Genomic DNA, 22,008 nt, shown 5'->3' with positions numbered 1-22,008 from the left:
GAAATACTACTATTGGCAGCTTTTACTACTTCTGGCAGCTTATACATATTATATCCATTCATACACATGTATGTGCATATATGGGTGAATAAGGATGAGATCATTCTTCAATCCTTTAGTACAGAAGCTTACTTTACTAAAAATCTGAAATATGTGTGGAAGTGCTTGACTGGCATTTGACTTAATCAGTCCTATGACTGCGGGGGTTAATTATCGTGTGATTTTTCTGCCCCCATTTTTAGATGAAGTAAATTTTCTCTTCAAAGATGATTTATCATTCAAGAAATAGAACTTGAAAGATAAAATAACAGAGGTTATTTCACAAACTGAACAATACAGAAGAGCCTTAGTTAGCAAGAGGTATAAAAGTGCACGAAACTCTAGGGTCTGCATTATTTTGTATACATAACCTGTATTACCTTTTGTTCTGTGTAACTGTATACTAGCCTTGTGCAGCCTTTTTTTGCGTTAGTACAAACCATGATAAAATTTGGAACAGGAAAATCTCCCATAGGCCTAATTTTACTGCTGTGTACTCTGGTAAAATATAGTTAATGCTGATGTTGTACGGAGAATTTATTATGAGCCATATACATTGCTGACTAAAAGACAAATTATAACCTTAACTTTTAGATGAAAATACCTTAATTTGGTGAGTGTATGTAGGGCCTGGTAGATTAAATACTTCCTACTCAAAACAGCTACAAAATATACCATACAATTATCTTAGTAACTTATGTTTTTCACTGCTAATATTTGCTTTCCTAGTGACCAGAAGGATGTTAATTTGGTCTTAGAAAAACCAGAACAAGATATTTTACTGTACAAGGAGGTATTTTACTGTATAATACTGAGGTGTTATGGATATATAGTTACCTGGAATAAGACGAGAATAAAGTTTACTTGAAGGTGATACAAAACATTTCCAATACTGTAGTGTTTAATCTGAGTTAGGCTATTATAGAAAATATGATTAGAATTTGGTTTTTGTTTACCAGCACTGGCTCACAGAACTGGAAATTTTAGCAATGATCTTTGCAGCTGCCGTCCATGATTATGAACATACTGGGACCACAAACAATTTTCATATTCAGACAAGGTAAGTGAAGTGGTCTCTTAAGTGTGGTATCTGGAGTTTGCTGTTCATTGATCTGAACTGTTTCATGCCTCTTAACTGAAACAGCCAGGAAGTAGCCAGGTCATTCCTGATTTTACAAGTTGTTTCCTTGGCCTTTGTACAGTTAATGGGACTGCTCACATGAACAAACATAGTGTGGAAAAGTAAGGAGTTAGTGTTTGAAATCATTATAGTTTGGAGCTGATAGGTCAGGGTTAAATCCATAACATATTTGTCTCCTGAGATGTGCCCTTCAATAATGAACAAATCTAGATCTGCTGCTGAAATAAAGACATAATTGTTTTCTCCCTCAGCATAGTCTGGCTAAAAATAAACTTCGTTTTGTAGTTCCAAATTTATATTACTTTTCTAGCTTTGTCATTAATATTTTGCTCTGGAGTATTGCAAAAGTGGAAAATTAATGTTAGCCTTTGAATTTTTCTTGGGCATACTTGCAAACAGATATTTGTTTTGTGATGAGGCTCATTCTTCCCTCCTGGCGGAACTTGGCCCTGATGTGGCATGCCAGGGCCATGATTCCAGGCTTCTTTTACCAGAGAAAAGCTGATTAAATGGCTGTCATAGTCATAGCAGATCTTAGAACTGTTTAAAACTAGCCGTAAGTAGCTGTGAAGATCAAAGTGTGCTTCATAAACATACGTGATTGGCAAATCGCAGATTTTCTCATGATTTTAATGGGATTATGGATGTAAATGTATTTAGGTAGGTTATGGTTTGTTCCCTGTAAATAAAGGTTCCAATCCTGTTTTCCTTTTTTGCATTCCTTGGTACCATATCATACATGTGGGTGGTTACACCGAGTATATGCAATTGCTCAACAGAACAAGATGTTGAATTTGCCTTATTAATGTCATAGTAAGCTGTGCTGCTAAATCATCACACCTTTCTTCTCTAGTACAGACTTTTCAGTTGACCAAATTGAAATGCTCATGAATAGTTTTATCAGAACATAAGTGTAGCAGAGAGGGGAGACCCAAGGTTGCTTAGCAAGTAAGATCAGGTCTTGAGGAAATAAATTTGCCAAGAATTAATGATCTTTGACGTACACTATGATAAATACATACTGCTTCAAAATTTGTAAAAATCTATATGTATTTTTGGTATTGTAGATTAGACTTTAATTAAGAGGGAAAGGATACTGGTTTTGTCAAGTATAAATGAAACATTGTTATATAAATGTTATATAAATAAAACATTGTGCGTTTAAAACCATGACTTTCCCACAAACAGTACATACAATGGTATAATAATAACTTCTTATGCACTTAGCATAGAAACTTTATCAGTATTTGATACAATAAGAACAAATAAATATAGTTTGATACATATATTCAATAGTTCTTATAGAGAATACACAGTCCTGCCTTCCCCAAGGCTGTCATCAGGTTGCTACTGCAAATTCTGCCTTTATTTTAACACCAGGTCAGATGTTGCAATATTGTACAATGATCGTTCTGTTCTTGAAAATCATCATGTAAGTGCTGCTTATAGACTCATGCAAGAAGAAGAGATGAACATCCTGACAAATTTAACCAAAGATGACTGGAGGTAAGACCTACTGTGACATTCAAACTTAATTCCAGTATTTAAACATAATAAAAAGAAACAGGCCTTCCCTGTGAAGTCTGTTTTAGGAGCTCAGATTACAGGAACAAACTTTAGCACTGGAAAGTGTAATGGATATTTAGAACTTAGGAAAGGCACTGTGGTGTAAAAACATACTGTTTTGGAGGTACCATATTAAGTCCAAGTGAGGTTGTGCATTTATGAGGAACAATTTGGACTGCATGGACAGTGTCAGGTGACATAGCTCTTCAGGAAAATCACTGTGCTCCCCTTCTTGAGCTAGGTTACTGCTGTCTAACAGTGGTTTAAAACCTCAGTGCAGAGTCACACTCTGCTGCCAGCTTGAGCACTACCGCCTCTGGGATTTCTGCTGCGTAACAGCACAGCAGTCACATCTTGCTTAAGCATTAAAAACTGTATTAACTGGAGAGTCAAAATATAATGAAGTAAATGCCCAGGAGCACTATAGAAATGTTATTTTTCTTCTCCTTCTTAGTTGTAGTGTAACTCCTGAATAAAATTTGACCAGATTAAAGTATTGGGATCATAACTGATATGTCACAAATACCAAGACCTATTAAGACCAAAACGAACAAGTGTTAGAGATAAGACTTTCTCCATTATTAAAAAGTACACATTATCTTTGTATATCTTTAATTACTCCATGTAACACTTAAAATGTATCTTCTCTGTGTTATTGTAAACATAGGTATTATTCAGAGATCCTAAAAATAACTTAAATAAGTAGCCTGTAAATTCAGAGAGGGATGTTCGACTTCCAGGAAAGTCTCCTACTGTGAATGATGCCATCATGAATAATAAAGCTATGTGTGTGTATATATATATATGTATATATATAAATATATATTTTATATATGAATACATATATACACACTGTTATTTATAGTTTCACAAAACTATACTATTATGAAGGAATATGTGAATGTAAGATCAAATTTTGGTGTTGTGTATGTTTGCAGATGAAGGACTGTTTTATATGCTAGATTTACATAATTTTACTTATGTACATAATCAGAACGCCCCTAAATAAAGTCTTCATTCGTGTAAGTGTGACAACCCTTTTGGTTTTCAATTTATTTTTTTTCTGTAGCTACTCCAAAACAAAGTATTTTTATTTTTTTTATTGAATACAGAGTGAGAGGGTCCAGTTATGGACCCTTTGCTCTAATTTTTCTTGCATTTTTCTCCATGGTTTTTGAACCAGTGGTAAACTACCACATGCTTTCAGAAGCTGCCCAATCACATACAGTGTGTTTGTGCTTGCTTTTCAGTCTCCTCTCATTGTAACCCAATTAGGATTTCCTGCAGCACCTTATTTTAGCTTGCACATTTCTTTTGTAGAGTGGCTGCGTAGATGCAGTCCACTGTTATATGCAGCCAGTTTGAGGTTGGTGGGATTTGGCAATCAGAGAAAGTAATTTATTGTCTCTTGTTGGGGCTATTCAGTAAAATTTAGAAGAGATGTATGAACTGACAAATAAACTCAAGCAACTAAATTAGGACACTCAGTTCCATATTTTGTCTCTTAGCTAGGCAATTGCAGTCTGTACTTTCAAACAAACCAGTAAATTCCAAAGTGCCTGTCTGAGAACCTGCATAACCTGTTGAAGTTTGAGACTTTAATTTAGAGGGTTGGTCATGGAAATGATGGTTTTCTGGTATTCATTTTTAATACCCAAAAATTCTTGTTACCCTGTAATCAGACACAGTCGTTAACTGGTGCAATGACAGATCTGTTAGCCACTTAAAAGAAGCTCTTCAATTTTCTAATTATTACTACAGCTAACTTTTGGGTCTATACTGAAAATCATGCTGTTAAACTAACAGTTTTGAAGTTTGCACTGAATCAAATTGGCAGTAAATGGAAATGATAATGTGTTCAACTTTTTAATGTGCTTCCTGGCACTGATTAATTTCTTGACTACTGTCAGATCTGTTTTCTTGAGTTGCAGCAATTTCATTTTCTAAAAATTTAACACCACTGCCTATTTGAACTGTGGTTCTGCTAATTATTTCAGCAAGATGAAGCAAAATGACTGAGAACGACTTTATAGTATTACATTTTCTTTCCTACATGTTAACGTTAAGAAGATAAATGCACTAATAAACTGTCAGCTTCAATTAAGCTTAAAACATAGGGTTTGGGTCTGAGGAGGAAAATACTGCCAACATTCTGATGACGAGGTCCTTTGTGGATAATGCATGTGACATTCAGAGTCATTTCTCACTCTTTTTCTCAACTCTGAAAATACATTTTAGTCTTTCATATTGTCTTGTCTCTCTCACATAGTGCTCCTAAATAACTAATGAGGAATCCCTTTTTGTTCCCCTTTCTCCTTTGATTTACCAGGCTTCTAGTGTTCTAGCAGCCTATGTGTTGCATCAACAGTTGTAGGTGCTCAGATGGTATTAACGCCTCAAATCATTCCAGTCATATGGCAGACTGATTATTGATATATTGCCTGATTATATTAAAACAGACTCATAAAACACATGCTTTATATACAGTGCATAATGAACAGCTTTTCTTTCACAAATTCCCTTGGGATTCTTCTGTTTGAGGACAGCAGGATCGCAACAACTTGCAAGATGAACCTTACATCTTCAGTTCTCAACTTGCTTTTGCTCATCTGATCCTGTTACTGCATTTTTTTTTCCCCATTAATTTCCAGCAGACTAAATGTCTTTGTCATTGACAAATCCAGGTAAAGCTGGTTTCTGTTTATTGCTTATCTACTTTTCTAGGAAATTCAAGAGCCACTCCTTGTCTCTTGTTTATTACAGCATTATTCATGTAATTTTTTCACATCATCTTGTATCTATTTTTTAATATTATGTATTGTTTTATATCCATGTCCTATCCATAGGACAGATGGATATAGGAGGGTTAAGAAAGGATAACTGTACAGGATATTACAGTTTACTTATGAAAAAAGGAGATTGAATACTCAAAAACGGTAATCTTCCAATTGTGGGCCCCCAAAAACACTATACACTGTATGTGAATACAGTTACCATTTCCCATCATAGAACTAAATATGACAAGACCTATATATCTCTTTGCTGCAGTAGCATAAGGAATGCTAACTACATTATCTCAATGCATATAGCTGTGGACTGCTTAATGAAGTGGGAAGAGATTTCTGTCCATTAGTTACCTATGAGACCAGCTGAGGTCTCCCTCAATATCAAATCTGAGATGGTCTTTTTTTCCCTGGGAAACAATTTGGGAATGGTTTAAGTCCAAGAGTAATTTTCTATGCAATGGTAGTAGACTGAGCGTTCGTAGCTCTAGTAGTTACAAATATAACATTTCCCTGTCAGTTCTCAATTTTCCATCACTCTGTTGATGATGGATGGGAGTGCTGGCAGGAAAAAACTTCAGACTGTAGGTGGGGAGCCTCTCCTTACTTCTTAAGCAGCTTTTTTTATTGGCCTGAACTCTTCAGAAGTGTGTGAGGAGAACAGTGTTACATTATTTGATCCTTATTCAAGTGATGGAGGTAAGAATTAGAGTTTGTCTGCTGCTGCAACAGTATGAATAAACTGAAAGCAGTGTGTAGCTTCTCTGTGTGTCTTGTGAACTTATTTCTCATTACTCTTAAAAGTTCAGACATGGGAAGTTCCTAGGAAAATCTCCCATAGAATGGGGAAGTGATAATTATTTCAGTCTCAACAAACAACAGGGTTTAGCAGTGCAGAGGTCTCAGTGTTCATGCAGTCTTAGCTGTTTGTTCCCTTTTTTTTTGCCTTTTTTTCTTTATTAAATGGTTTTGGCTGTGTTTGAAGGGTACGATTTCAAAGCAGTGTGGAGGAGGAACAGTTGGGATGCAAATTAATTAGTATCTTACGAGGTCAGATAAGGTAAGGCATTTTCTAAACACAGGTTGCTATGGCTGCATATTATTGAGTAGAAGTGAGAGGATTGAGTCTTTACCCGGTTATATCAAAGCAAATCAGGGCTAAATACACAGAAATCAATGAGGAGTACCAGCTCAACAGTAGTCTTGATAGTTTTTATAATAATCTATTCTAACAGCCTTGAAGAAAACTGCAACTTACCTCTTAAAACGTAGTCCTTTCAAAAAACATATTTGTTAAGTAAATTCAAGACATGAACACAATCTGAAAGATCAGTGAGAATGACCAAAGTAGGATTCTAATGTTCTAAGTGATACTTGGACATTCTTAAGGTTGGGATTGTGCTCATGAAGGTATATGCTACATAATAAAAGACTTAATGTGATGAATTGTCCCCAGGATACATATAAGCAACACTTGCACATAAATCTTCCTAGGCCATGTATAAAAATATGTAAATAAAGACCCAGCAGACTCCTACATGGTCTATATACAGTCCTCCTACATTAAGGGAAGAATTTCCAAATCAGTAATTACTGTTGACAAAAGTCAATGTACATTTATATACAATCAGAATTAATACACTTTCTTACATGATTCATGTTTTACTATTTCATAGTCATTTAATAGAAAGCTGATTGGCAAGCCAGCATCTCTGATCACAATATCAAGATATAGATAAATTATAAATCCCAAGCTTGTTTTGATTTATGAAATAAGCATAAGGTGTTTTTGACATGAAGGGTAGTTTGTCATAATGTTCATGTATTGGTGTAATGTTGATAAGAGTTTCAGGTGTCATACCTCTTATTCTTCTGAGTTTTCCATAGCCTTCTTCATAGGTTTAGCATTATGCCTGCTCTGCTCTAATATGAGGGCAGTAAGAAAAGACACAAATATACCTTCTTGTATGGTGGTAAGACCAACTGGTTTTTTGAATACTGCTGGAAAAATAAGGAAAGACTTATAATGGATGACAGACCTGCATGTGATTTTAGTTTATACACTAGAAAAGAGGAATTACAAAACAGCGTGACTCTGAAATAATTATTGCAGAGTGCATTTTCTGAAGTACACTGGTTTCACAGAATTGCTTTAGGATACAATGTTTAAGTTGTTAATGATTTATTTAAATGCTTTTTAAAATGTAATAAACCCTGTGATGTTGTTTAAAAAGTTATAAATTAACAAGTACTTCTTAAACAAACGTACCATACATAGAATAAATTAATTATAATCAGTCATTTTGCTTTTAATTATTCATAGGGAATTGCGTAGCTTGGTCATTGAGATGGTCTTGTCTACAGATATGTCAGGTCATTTTCAACAAATTAAGACGATGCGACATACTCTACAGCAGACAGAGGGGTAGGTTACTTTCTGTTCTGTTCCTTATCTATAGTTTTTCAATGAGCTCATGTACAAGAAAAGAACTTAAATAGTTGCTTTTGTTTTGAGATAATTGGAGCATGTCCTTGAATTGACAGGATAGACAAAGCCAAAGCCATGTCTTTGATCCTACATGCAGCAGACATAAGCCATCCAGCAAAATCCTGGGACCTGCACTACCGGTGGACCATGGCCCTGATGGAAGAATTTTTTCGACAGGTGCCATTTTTAAAATCCTTTAATAAGTCTAGTTCAAGAAGCAATGGTTACACAAGTAAATCTTTTCATAAGTCTACCAGCAAGAATGCTGTTGGTTGTGATTGACAAGCATAGTCGGTAGTATATATTCTATGCTCTTCACACATGCCACTGACATTAATTCAATTTATATGTGCATGAATAAGATTAAATTGTTATGGTTCTATATCTGTTTCAGCTGATACCAGGATTCTGAGTTGTAGCAGGGTTTTTTTCTTTCAGGTATAATATAACTTGTCAAGCTGTTTTCATTCTGTAGACAGAGATTTATATATGCTTTGAGTTAAAAAAGAAGCACTAGCAGGGTATGATGAGGGGCTTAAAAACAGGAAGAATTCATTTTCAGCAAAGAAGGGAAAAAGTTGTCTCCATTTCATATTTCAGAAAGCCCTCCTATTTCTTTTCCTTGACAGTACTTGCCCATGCATATGTCACATAGATCTGAAGATTTTGCTTTTGTAACAGCCTAATTGAAAGCCAAAGAGTGGACGGTATCATCCTGTTAGTATTGTGTCCATATATCCTAAAACAAAAAAGAAGACACGCCTTTGTGAAAGTCTTAATTTCTTTGAGATACTGAATTCAAAGAGAAAGCCCAGTAGGTGTTGATGTCACTGTCGCCATTTTTTTACTCACTTCAGCAGGTGAAAGAACCCACATCTCTCCAAAGCAATACTCTCCCAGTAATGAATATTTGTGCCCATGCACATTTTGAACATAACAGTTACTGAATATAATTGATAATACAAATCCAGTTTAAGTGTTACCCAGTTTCTACAGTTAAAAATGGTTTAAAAATGGTTAATACAGATAATGGAACGGTGTATGTCTTGTTCAGGTTGATTGTATTTTGCTTTATGCTGCCATTTTCAAATCAGATGGGAAAAAGGTGTCAGAAAATAAAAAAGTCAATATGTCAGTATAAGGTTATTAGGCCCATCTGCCTGAGAAGGTTCTTGCTTGGTTCTTAGAGATCCTTTATGAGAATTCTCAGCAGGGACCATCAGGACAGCCTTGACTTTGGGCTTTACAAGAGTTCCTTAGTGTAAATAATGAATGGACTGAGTTTTGTGGAAATACTGATTAGAGTCATGAGTTTGTGTTTACTTCTGTAGATGGAAATTATAAGGATTTGGTACTTGAGAAGAAAAAGGAGGAGCAGATTACCACAGATATATATTATTTGAAAAGGTCAGGAGTGACCAACTGTAAAAACATTTTAAACACAGAGAGACAGACTAGACAGAGCCCATGGGACAGTGAGGCAATGTGTCCAGTCTAGTGGATATAGCACTAGCAGTAAACAGTATCACACTGGTCATTGAGTGCATAGGATCAGCTAATGTTTTAGCTATTTCTTTATCCTTTCATTAGAAGTAACTGGATCCCAAATAAACTGCGCAAACACTTGAGAAGGCATTTAACGATAGAATCAAATCACCATGTATGTATGTCTCCAGCTTAGCAATATGAAAGTCTTTCAGGCTGTAGAAGAGTGTGTGAGGAACTGAATCTCTCTTTATACATACTACTAAGAACAGTGTGTGTGGAGTAGTTCCAACAAATGTAAAGTGCAATCAAATAACAGTATATATATAAATGCACTGAGCAGTGCAGACACAGTAGGTCTCTGCTTCCTATATGTACTGGCTTGATTGTGCATCCTCTGGTCTGCGATATAAGCACGTGGTGAAAATCTCTGGGATTTCCAAATCTGTTTCAACCAAGATGAAGTACTCCAAATGTATACAAGATCATAGAATCATAGAATAGTTAGGGTTGGAAAGGACTTAAGATCATCAAGTTCCAACCCCTCTGCCATGGGCAGGGACACCTCACACTAATTCCTCTTCTTCTTTTCTTAAAAGATAGTAATTCAACTATTTCTACTGCTTTACAGGGAAAAGCATTGGAGTCTGAAACTGATGATGCAGAACCATTGCTTTAACAGGCAGCTTTCAAAGTAGCGTGCACCAGCAAAAATGAACATTCACCTAGACAAAAAAACTTAGTTAACTGCAGCTAACAGTTAAAATGTGACAGTTGAAAAAAGCCAAACAATGCGTTAAGCTTAAAAGCCACAGCTACAGAAAGTGTGTTATAATGCCAAAAATAATGTGAGCTACTTGTTTAAAATAGAAATACACCCACCTATCTCGAAACCTTAAAATAAAGAAATACATAGTTCAGGACACTCAAAGAAGTATCTCAGCTCCTTTAACATTCTGCTCTCAGTGTGAATAGATCCAAAAGCACAAAAAGAGAATTTGTCAAGAGAGTTCAGCACCTGGGAAAGTGGTTTTTTTTACTTACTGATCTTTATTTTAAACTCATGAAATTCTAATGATCAATTTAAATATCAGTGCTCTGTCCATTATTACAATTACTATAGACTTAGATGACGTTTGAGTATTAATCATGTATTACATTAATTGCAAAGTAATTAATGATTGGGGTAAAGAGCTGCTTGAAAACAGAAAAAAAAATCAAACTGATTCTTATGCCAAATTTTCTCTTTTTAAATACTTAGTTAAGGGAAGATTAGACAATTAATATTGCTTTAGAAATCCTGTATGTAACAATGGCTGAAATCATTAGAACTACCCCACTTTATATTATATCACAGTCTGGCGCCTACATTTACAAGGAGATGCCACTAGCACCGCTCCTGGTAGTAAGTACTCATGTGTTCATCTACACACTGAAATCAAATTATCAACACTTATGTGTAAAATTTAAAGGCCATAATGATAAAACTCTCCATTTCCACATGAAACACAATCTGTGAGCTACATCTGTTCTTGTGGCTGAAGTGCTTTCATTAGTATTATAGTTTTAAACTTTCCCCAAGTCTAGTTCAACGACACATGATAAAAAGGCTAAGGAATGTTGATACTGCCCCCTTCATGAATCAGCTTCTCCTGAGATCTTTGGGAAAATGGTATATTCATCTGCTGCTCCCCACTGAATAGTCATGAAACAGCAGTCTCCATGTCTGATGTAATATGTTGATTCATTTTACTTGAAAGGCTGTTTTCCTATATCTGTAATGTTAGTGCTTCTGGGGACTAGGCTTCTCCAGCAACATAAATTATAGCTTCCTTTGAATGATGTCTCTTCAGGTTTTTTATAGAATCATAGAATAGTTTGGATTGGAAGGGAACTTCAAAGGTCAACTAGTCCAGCCCACTTGCAATCAACAGCATTTGAGCCACTAGACTCTTTTAGAGCTTTAGCAAGTTAGTTGCTGACTTGCATGTCTAACATACTGAAAACAGCAATAACATCCCCTGGTCTGTTAAGACTGTTATGACAAAACCTTCTTTTAATGTGTTAGGTGTGAAATATTCTCAGAAGTAGGTTATACAAATCATCGTTGTAATGAAATTGAGCTTGTGCTTTTCTATGGCTTCAGCAGAAGAGACATATGCCTACTAGTGAGAATGAGTTCTAGTCAGGTCATGCCCTTGTCCCATGTAGATCCATTGAAGTATGTGGTAAACCAATGTGACAGAAGGAAACATTTAGCATTTGGCCTACAGTCGCAAACGTGTCTAAATCTCTCCAATCTCATTACATCTGAGGTCAGCAGGACTAACCTGTGAATACTGAAGGACTTCGTATCTGTTAAATCTCATCAGTAGGTGCCTTGTTCTGGAGGAGAACTTGCTTGCAATAAGTTCCTTTAGATAAAAGTTGCTGAATATAAGTTAGAGTTTGACTTTAACTTTTCCTGAAAATCTAAAGATAAAACATGAGGGTTTGTTGTTTTTCTTTTTTTTTCCTGTGGCTTGTTTTTATTTAGGAATATAAGTGAACAAAGTAATCTGTTGAATAAATACTGTAAATACTGGAATGTTCAGATTCCTTTGTCTCTCTGTCCCTCTGTCAAATATGCGGTTGTAATATTAAATATTGTTGTTTGCAGGGAGACAAGGAGGCTGCTTTAGGTCTTCAATTTTCCCCACTCTGTGACCGCAAGTCTACTTTGGTTGCTCAGTCCCAAATAGGTAATGACAAGTCGTGTTTTTCTTTTTCTTGTATGTGTAGGAGCATGCAAAATCATGTGGGCATTTCCTATACATCTGTGAATTGCAGATGTTCCAAATGCTTTTACATAGAGGATATTTCTTTGCAACTGTTTACCAAACTCATATGCTTTTACAGCAGAAATGTGCTGGTTTCAAAAGAACATGAAGTAATTTCAGCATGTGTGATGCCAAAGAAGGGTAAGAGAGGGATTAACCAAAGTACCGGACGTGAGCCCAACGTTTACTGTACACAATGTAGGGTTTGGGAGATTGTGTCCTCAGACAGTTTGACTCTTGGTCAAGAACTCACAGGTCTGTCTTTTCTATAATCTGAAAGCTGGGTACTATTTTGTAGATGAATCTCAACTTAAAGCTAATTAATACATTAGATATCTGGACTGCAGTTAAGATTGTCAGTGTGGCAGGGTCAAGCCTTCTTGGATTGACAAGAACCACTGCATTCTGTTTCTGTCAGTCCTAATTGCATTTTGGTCAAGAGTGGCCAAACTTCAGCTTCCCGTTTTCAGAAATGTGGTTCTTGGTTCTCTTTATCTCCATTTCCATCAGCAATAATAAGGAAATAAAACTGGTAAAGATCACAAGGGCTAGTTACAAGGACATACCCTAGAAGCATACTGGGTAAAGCAGTAGGTCCTACCAACAGCTGTACTTTTTACATGAGTGAACAGAGTATTTAGGAAGGTATTCTCTAGGTGACAGTCTTACCCCTTGAATTGAAGCATGTCGTCATGTCTGATCTTGTCACTCAAAATGTCCTCTATTCCATTTCACTGGGACTTGAAAGGCAATGTGCTTGAGCATCATATCGTATATATATGATATGATATATATATATCATATATCATATATATATCCTATAGCAGGAGAGAAGCTGGATCCTAGGCTGAAGCACTGTTGCTCACCTTTGTGCTATGTTGTATGGTTAGAGTATGAAGACATCTGGAAATCCATTGCTAGCTCGTGTTTTAGCTTTTTTTTTTTTTTTTTTCTGTTAAGTGCTCAGCAGAGAATAATGCTTCATTCTCTCTCTGTGTCATTCCTTACCTTGATGAGCACTTTAAGATGTAAAAGACATTGTTCGGAGCTGGCATCTCAGAACTGTGGGATGAACGCTGTCTTCTAAGGATATTACTTGTTCTCTTCACTGATTTGACAGAACACTCCTACACACTGTGAAATAACACTTTACCTCCACAGAATAACAAACAGCAATTTGAAATATTAACTCCTTGGCAAGAAGCTCCGAATACCAAAAGAGACAGTATGACTTCTAGCCCCCTGACTCAATGGTAGATTCCCTTCTATTCATTCCAAATGGTAGGTGTGTTCTGCAGTGCCTAAAATTTACAAGAAAAAGGAATCAGAAGCTGTAATTATTAATATCTAGTTACATTTATACAGCTTCAAGTGCTTTGTTTTTACTTGTGCTTTTTTGTCGTCAAGATTATACTGCTGGTATCTAGTATATTGAATCAGGACAACAGGCAGAAAATCAGCTTGATATCAAGGGGTTTTTTAGAATTGAGAGCTGTGGAAATGTAAAATCTGTTTTTCTCTCTTTTTCTTCTTTAGGTTTCATTGATTTCATAGTAGAGCCAACATTTTCTCTTCTTACGGACTCAATGGAGAAAATTGTTATGCCTCTTATAGAGGAAGCGTCAAAATCTGAAAGTCCTGCACCGGCATCCAGGTATGAATGCACTGCTTAGTTATTGAATTAACATAAATTAACATAATAATGTCATTCTCAGAATTACTGCGATTATTTTAGCAGGTGGAAAAATAACTTAAATAGCTGTACGGTATTGCCACCATGTGGTTTTGTGTTGTATTGCAGTGGTTTTGTGTTATATTTGCAGTATGCTATTACTCCATTGACTGTGGACAGTTGTGCATTTAAAAAAGCAAAAGCACAATAACGAGCAGAATACACGTGTAAAATATAAAGTTGATTTTCTACAGCATATCTAATAACAATTTTTTTCCTTTGACTGTAAGTTTTGCAGTAAATTATTGGAGTTCCTGGTTCTTTTATCTTGATCCATTTTCAGTATAATTTTAATTGACAGTACCAAAAGTCATTCTTTCTCAGAGACAATTGGAAGTGGAGGTGATGAAGGTGGTTTCAGGGCTTTTTTTCTGTTTCTTACTGTGCTGTAGGTCACTTTTCTTCTTCACCTTTCCATATTAGTATTATTTGATATATACCCTTGAGACAAAATGGATTCCACTTATAGGCCACTTGAGAGATCTACATACAGTATAAGTGAGATGTGGCGGGGGGTGGGGTTGCCCATCAAGCTCTTGATTTTTGCATCATTATAGAAGTTATCTGTAAAACAAACTTGCTGTGACAGACACTGTTATCTGAGTGACTCCATGTTGAAAGCATTGTTCAGTAATCAGATGCTGCTCTTACAAACAGTGCCTCTTACCGCATTTTTTTCATTTTAAACCTGTAATTCGAGCTTTCACTGAGGCTACTAATATGGTAACTCCTCAGGGCAATTTTTCACTTGCTGTGCATTAGTTAGAATTTAACTGTAAAATGATGAACCTAACTTTTCTGATCATGAGTTTACAGGTATTTTGGTTACTAGAAGTAAGTAGAAGTTACTAGAAGGAGGTATTTATGACAAGGTTCTTAGTGGTTTGAAGGACAGTGCTAAACCAAGGCATTGCTAACAAATTTGTTTACCTACTCTCTTCTTCACAAATGAGTGATTAGCAGCTGCAAATGATTAATAGCTCCAGGCTTCATTTTCAGTTGATGTTCCTGGCTGAGAGGTAGATGAACAGCAAAGCCTCCTCAAGTGAGGTGCAGGATAAAGGGATTACTTTCAGATGGCTTTACTGTGAGCCCCAAAGATACCATTCACTGTTCAAAAACACAGCTAAGAAGCTAAATAGCTATATAAACATTCTTTAAAGAAACAACTTACAAGTAATGCATTTTCAGCTATTGCATTTGTTTCAAGAATTCCCTGGAAAAAGGTTGGTAAGAATCGGTACCAGGTTACAGCTTCAAGAGTTGAAGAAATGTCTTGTATCTCAGCCACTCTTTGGTGAAAACTATTATTTCAAGTTAGTGATTGCATGTAGGTCCTAAGGATTTTTTTTCAAATTAGCTGTTTGTATACTATTAAAGTTACCTGACAGTGTTAATAATTTAGGGGTTTTTCCCTTCTGCAGCCAAAATAGTTTGGGAGCAGTAAGCAATGCTGAAGCACAAAGACGACCCGGTTTTAAAAGTACAAGTGATGGAGGGACTCACACAGAAAATTCTCTAGCAACTGTAGACCTAACAAGCTTTAAGGCCAACTTGATGAAGATCATACAAGCAAACAAAGAAAGATGGAAAGAATTAGCAGTAGAAGGTATGATATACTAAGGTGGAAAGTTTTTATAGGTTACTCCCTAACCTTCCACTAATTTTATTTTTTATTTCCTTCAACCTACAAAAATACATAGTTGTCTTGTATTCATATCATTTATGTCTTTATTGTTTAGATGGTCCTGTTTTATTCTCCTAGGAGGTATAAAGCAATGTAGGTGGTCAGGTGATGAGAGGAAATCTTATACCCTGTACAATAAGCCTCTGTGCTGCTCACCTTATCTTTAGTGGTCTGGTTTAGAAATGTGCATTCTTGCACATGTAATCATAACTGATACTAACATCTGCTTTAAATGCCAAAATCAACAATTCAAAGTAGTATGTGCTGCCACATTTCTTAAGAAATGTAAAAGTTGTACTTTGCTATTAGAAATGCTATCTGTTCCCCACTGTGTGGAACAAAATCCAGTATTGCAGGCTTCTTGAGACTATGCTGCAGGCAGTTATTTAAATGACCCAGTGGATCTAAAAATTTGGGCATTCACAGCGTGTATTAGACCCAAGCAAGGCAAAAAGTGATTCTTCATTTGCTGGTTGATAATTAAAGCAAACTTGCATCAAACATCTTACTTCATAAGCCATACCTGAAAATTTTCGGGAGTTAGTTTTCTGAGTGTAATGATTCATAATAATTGTTGAAAGCAATTTATAACCTTGCTCCACGTTAAGTGAATGCCATTTGGGAATATTTTGTCCACAGTCTGTGTTGCTTCCAGGTAAGCACCTAGAATGTTTCAGTAGAGTGTTTCACTGCTGGGGCTGGTCTTGCTGTACATGATCTGATAATGACTGTAGGAAATGGTATCCTGGAACCCAGTGCCAGCCCTGTCTGTCATCCAGAGCAGCATTGTTTTCGTCAAAGAGGTGTCAGACAAGACAGAAAAACACTGCTGAGATGTGCTAAATTCTAATTTAGTGCTAAATTGCAAATGCATATTATTGTTAGGAGAACATTAAGTAAAAACAAGCTTCAATACATCTATTGTGACAATGATTTGACTGTTGGGTAGAAGGGAAAGCTGAGGAGATATAACTAATATTGTCTCTTCATGAGCAGCTTTACATGATTGTTTGCCTCTTTTGGTATTGTTCAACTAATACTGACTGGTCAAAAAGACAAAGCTGCTAATTTGAGATGATTGGTATTAATAGCAGACATTGGGTGCCAAAGAACACTTAGCTACAGTCTGCAGAAATCAAGCAGCCCTAGGCTATCTACATGTAAGGTAATTCAATATGGAAAAATTGAGAACTTGTTATCTGGAAGTCTGCCATTTCCAGTTACATATAACTAACCTGTTTGATTTTGGTACATCAACTTTTTGGTAAATTGTTTTTGAGTACAGTGCTATCAAAGATAATTTCTCAGTTGCAGTGCTCTGTAAATTACTGATACACATAGACCAGTTTCACTGGGCTGTTGACAGCCTTTGAAAATACAAAGCTTCACACAGCAAGAGATAGAAGAATTCTTCTGGTAAATGATTGTTTCTCTATACAGTCAATATTAAGGTGAGGACCAGCAAGATCCAGGAAACTCTGGGCAAGCTTTCTGCTTTGAAAAACAGCTGATAATGTTCAAGCCTCTATGGACTTTGTTGAGATTGTTGTTGTCCATAATCTAGGATGCCCTTCTTTTCTTCCATCAACTTGGCTAATAAAATGTGTCTAAGTGTTTCCTGAACAGAGTTACAGAATTATGGTAGAATGTACATTAGGAAAATAGCTGGGTAAGTGAAAATAGCTGTTTGAGGCTAAAGCTTGATGAACAATATCAGCTTTGTGTGATTATGTTTAAATCTGTTTTGCAAAACCTTTGTGAGAGCATGGAGGAGATTTATAGAAAGTTGTGCCCATAAAGAGACTACTTGCAGCAACATCTGCAGTTGATGAGCATGACATGGAGACTTTCAAGGTGCCTGATTAGAATCTAGAGGAACCCTGTGAATATTGCAGATTCTTTTGAGTACAGATTTATATTTTGGTAGTACAGAGACAGTAAGGTGTTGGGTTTTGGTTTGGGTTTTTTTTCGGAGGGGGGGAGGTGGATATTATATAGGTTTTGTGAAAGTTATTTTCCGTTCATCTGGAATGGAATGTGTGGGTACTTAGTCCATATGTGGGCACTAAGGGCTGCTGGAAAAGAAGTTTTCACTCAGTGAACATAGTTCTAGGTAGAGCACTGAGGTAGCACAAGTTGCTTTTCACATAATAGAAGAAGGAGTCTTCCCCAACTTGTCCATATCAACAGTGTATCTGCACTCAAGTTGCACCTTGCATGTTGAAAATCCTTAATCAGACTGTGCAAAATTAACATCTAGTAAATAATGAAAAATATTGACATATATTCCCTTTCCACTTGGAATTCCCTTCAGTTTGCACTTAAGTAAGTGCAAACTTGTGTGTGCACTTGCACTAAGCTTGTAAGTGAATAACCTGAGACCTTGAACTTCAGATAATTTTTTCCATCCTATCTGGATCTCATGTTACCTTGTCTAAATCTATTGCTTGATGAAAAGTCTTTAGGTTGCTCTAGGCATATGTATGTGGTTGTGTTTTATTTCTATGTTAGTAGGAGCATATAGTGGGGGAAGAAATATCAGGGGTAAATCACTGCCAGGTGAAAGGACTGTTGTTATTGCTGTCATTGTTCCTAGCTAGATAATTTGCAACAAGGATAATTTGCAACCAGCTGCAAAGAGCTGAGTACACTGACGAAGTCATGTGTGTGAGGACAGCATGCCATGGTAGTAAGTAGACTGACTGTTAGTGTAGATCTCCAAACATACTTCCTGATCTGACTATGATAAACAGTACTTGTGCTGTTAACAATCTGCATTCTTGGCAGTGGGTTCTGCAAACATTGTTCCCAGATTAGTTAACAGGCTCAGGAACAGTTGTCTCTATAAAATGCAGATACACAAATAATATAAAAAGGAAACTAGCAACGATCCATATAATTTGCTAGTCATGATTCAAACTCGTTCCAGCTTCTCACCTCTTCAGGGTAAGGCTACTCATGTAGCACTGTTTGGGAGGCGGGGCTGAAGCAGATGATCTGATTCCTATGCCTGGACAGTCCAGAGCAAGAAAATCAAGACACTGACGGTGCTGTTGACAGGGTGGCTTTCTTCGAGATGCTGGTGGTACCCCTCCCTGAAAAGATTGTTGTTGTTGAGATTTGGTTCAGAGCAAACAGCTTGTGCAAGGAATAGTGTGCTTTATTTTGGAAAGGTCTGTGTTAGTAAGGAAAGCATTTATCTACCTAGGCAGCTTCCTTAACAGAAGCCTCACTAAATAAAATGGCTTCATTTTGCTAAAAAGGCCATGTCTTGTATAATTGATGCAGAGGAGCTCAGCGCTCTATAGCCTAAGGGTTCTCAACCTTTCACCACTGGAGAATTAGAGGAATGTTTCTCAGGCCTTTCAGGGAATGCTGTTAACAGGGAATTACCATAATGATCAAACATCTGGGATTCTAATTTGAAAGCCTTGATGTTTAATTAATATTCCAAACCCCTAATCACCAGATAATCTGTCTTTGTTCAACTCAACACAGTGATAAAGACACACTTCCATCCTGTGCTGCTGCTATTTGCAATTGTGCTAGTTGTAGCAAATAGACAGTAAAGATGCTCATGAGAGGTTCTTCCATTAGAGAAGACATTTGCTAAATGGATTTTAAGGTCTGGAAATTATTGACCTATGGAGAAGGCTGTAAGAAACACACAACTTTTTGGGAAAGATTTAAATATCAAATGAGATCCTTCATGATGCAATTCTTAGAACACAGAGAAATTGAAACACAATGATTAATATTTTAAAAAACACAATGTTCATGTCTTTTGCCTACCGTGTGTATTCCTTCATGCTTATTTTGTTGTATAAAAATGTTCTAAAGTTTTACCAATCAAGTCGCTAGTGGTTGGCAAGCTCAGAGCAAAAGGGTATGGACTAGTAATCATGCTTACCCTCTGTTCAGTAGATGTCATTGTAAATAAAAGTACAGGGATAAATAAGTATAATTATCCTTGATTTACATTTGAGCAAAAAAAAGGCACAGACAGGTTAGATCACTCACTTTGTGTCATATAATAATATGAGGGAATACAGCATGCAGTCAAATGGGCCTATGACCAAAGCATGCTAACATTGTTCATCTTCAGGATAATACAAGAGCAGTGTTACTTGTTGTACTCATTTTATTCTTGCGTAACTCTTATGAAGAATTAACTGTTACGTGATCTCACCAAAGGTGGCACTATTTGTGTGGAAAGTGATTGCTGATAAATCTTGTCCTCAACACCTCTTGCAGCACACTGGGCTGGAGGGCTCAAAGGTAGTATAGACATACACCAGGACAGGGTGAAAAAAAGGTGAGGGTGAACAAGGTTCTCACACTGTTCTGTGTTTAATTTTGATAATAATAATATGAAAAACTGACAACTATTGCATCTTTGGAGTAGACAGCAGCTTTATTTTTATTTCCCCTGTGGGCGGCAACTTTGAATAAGAAATGTCTCTTCTGAAAGACCTCTGCATGGTACCTGCAGGCCCCCTTCAGGCACTTTCGGTCCCGCATACTTCTAGTCACAATAACCACAGGGTTCGGTTCCATTTTGTCTGGAAGATTTTCTCTGCAGACTCACTAATAAGAAGAGAGTAACATCTGCTGAAATGCAAAAATGTGAGAGTGATGAGCTGATAGCATGTTAATGTGATTTAGCAGCCCTTAGGAAGGGTGGGTGGTGGGAGGATGTGTGACAGTCACAGAAACCGACTGACAGTTTGGCACATGAAATCTACCCTACCGGACTGTTTTAATCTGTTAGATAAAAATAAATTCAGGCGGCTAAAGAAGTCCCATCTAGGACCAGTGACAGTGATTTTAATTGCAATGCTAAAACCTTTAGGTCATAAGCAGTTTTTGAGCTAATCCAGAAAAGTGTTAAGAACAATGGGAAAAGGAGAATTTTTCACCATGATCTGAGCAATTACAATGAATGGATTGAGCTAAGAGTAGCAAGAAACATTTTGTATTAGCAGTACCTGGTAAATCACTGACTAAGGAATGATAACTGAACCTGGTAATGGAACCTGTTCTATGTACCCCTGGAGTGTACACTGGCCATCCTCCATGTGTGACAAACTACATGACTTAAAACACCATTTGCCTCTACTAGGCTTGGAGCAGCATGTCCCTTCCTTCCCCTATCCTGGAAGCCCCAGTGTTCAAGCCCCTGTGCTTACAGCTAAACAGCAAAAGAGAAGTAAAAGGCAGAGGTAGCCACCCTAGGAAACCATAAACTCACAAATGATTTTTAACCAAATCTTTAACCAAATTTTTAACCAAAGCTAATCAAATATTTGATATGATGTAATGCTGTGACATCAAGTGCCACTGGCTTATGTGGTTTGCAGTGGTTTTATATACTCCTATATCTGTGACGAAATATGTGTGAGGAGTTGAAAGAGGAAAGAGTGTCTAAATAACTTTGTATGTTACTGCAGTGTATTCTTGGGTTTGAAAATGGTTGGTTGTGAAGCATCACTGTTGTTTTGGAACTCTTGGACATGTCTTTAAACTTACTTCCAAGTTCCAGGGGTACCAGGATCAGTCCTCTCATTTTCTGAAAAGTTTTGATGCTTATTGCTTCCTCATCTCTGTAAAATGGCTGTTGTGAGAACAGTTTAGAAAAGTGCAGTTCCTTACCATTTTGTCTCAGTTCTGGTTGTTTGTCAATACTTTCTGGAAGCAGTGGCAAGCCTAGAAAACAAAGTTTGTGCTAATATATGCAGAGAGTCCGTAATGTCCAGCAGCATTCTTCATTGCAGAATCCTCAATTTAATTCTTAGTGAAGGTGAACAGCTTTGCTAAGTCTTAATACTTCAGTGTCATTATGTTTTTCTGGAAGGGTAAGTTCTTGTAGCTTATCTTGTAGCATATTTTCAACATAGCCAATGAAAATAGCAATGTGATTCACCAGACATTTGCTTTACTGGGGTCTAGCACTGTGGCGGTCACTGCCATTAGCTGATCCGAGATGTTCTGCTCACACCTGGCTTTTGCGTTTTTCCTCTCCACTCTTGTTAAGTCAGTACATATTCAAGTGGTGCAGTTGCTGGAGACAAAAAGGTATCTTATAAGTCCTGTAACTGTGCAGATGATAGTAGCTGAATGCTCTGTTTCTTATTACAGAAAGGCCAGGAGAAGAAAATCGATGGACATATGCAGAAGAGAAAGTACCAAAATATAGAAAAGCTTCCTCACCACTTAGTAGACCATGTCTTGAAAGTGTTGCTGTCTACACAGGAAGTACTGTAGCTGA

At 36.7% G+C, this 22,008-nt stretch overlaps 1 protein-coding gene across 1 annotated transcript in view; it reads left to right on the top strand.

Moving 5' to 3' along the window:
- The window catches only part of PDE1A (phosphodiesterase 1A), a gene marked incomplete at both ends in the record, with an annotated part of 151,287 nt that overhangs the window by 111,552 nt on the left and 17,727 nt on the right, over window positions 1-22,008 (top strand). Inside the window, 7 exons of the mRNA XM_080621266.1 lie at window positions 999-1,099; window positions 2,561-2,686; window positions 7,853-7,954; window positions 8,074-8,194; window positions 12,162-12,243; window positions 13,858-13,975; window positions 15,478-15,662. Coding sequence (XP_080477392.1) covers window positions 999-1,099; window positions 2,561-2,686; window positions 7,853-7,954; window positions 8,074-8,194; window positions 12,162-12,243; window positions 13,858-13,975; window positions 15,478-15,662 — 835 coding nt within the window. The remainder of the gene's footprint in view (window positions 1-998; window positions 1,100-2,560; window positions 2,687-7,852; window positions 7,955-8,073; window positions 8,195-12,161; window positions 12,244-13,857; window positions 13,976-15,477; window positions 15,663-22,008) is intronic.

This window comes from Psittacula echo, assembly GCF_963264785.1.
Source record: "Psittacula echo genome assembly, chromosome: 6".
Taxonomy (NCBI): domain Eukaryota; kingdom Metazoa; phylum Chordata; class Aves; order Psittaciformes; family Psittacidae; genus Psittacula; species Psittacula echo.
Note: the sequence above shows the minus strand (reverse complement) of the source record. Positions and strands in the feature narration are given on the sequence as shown.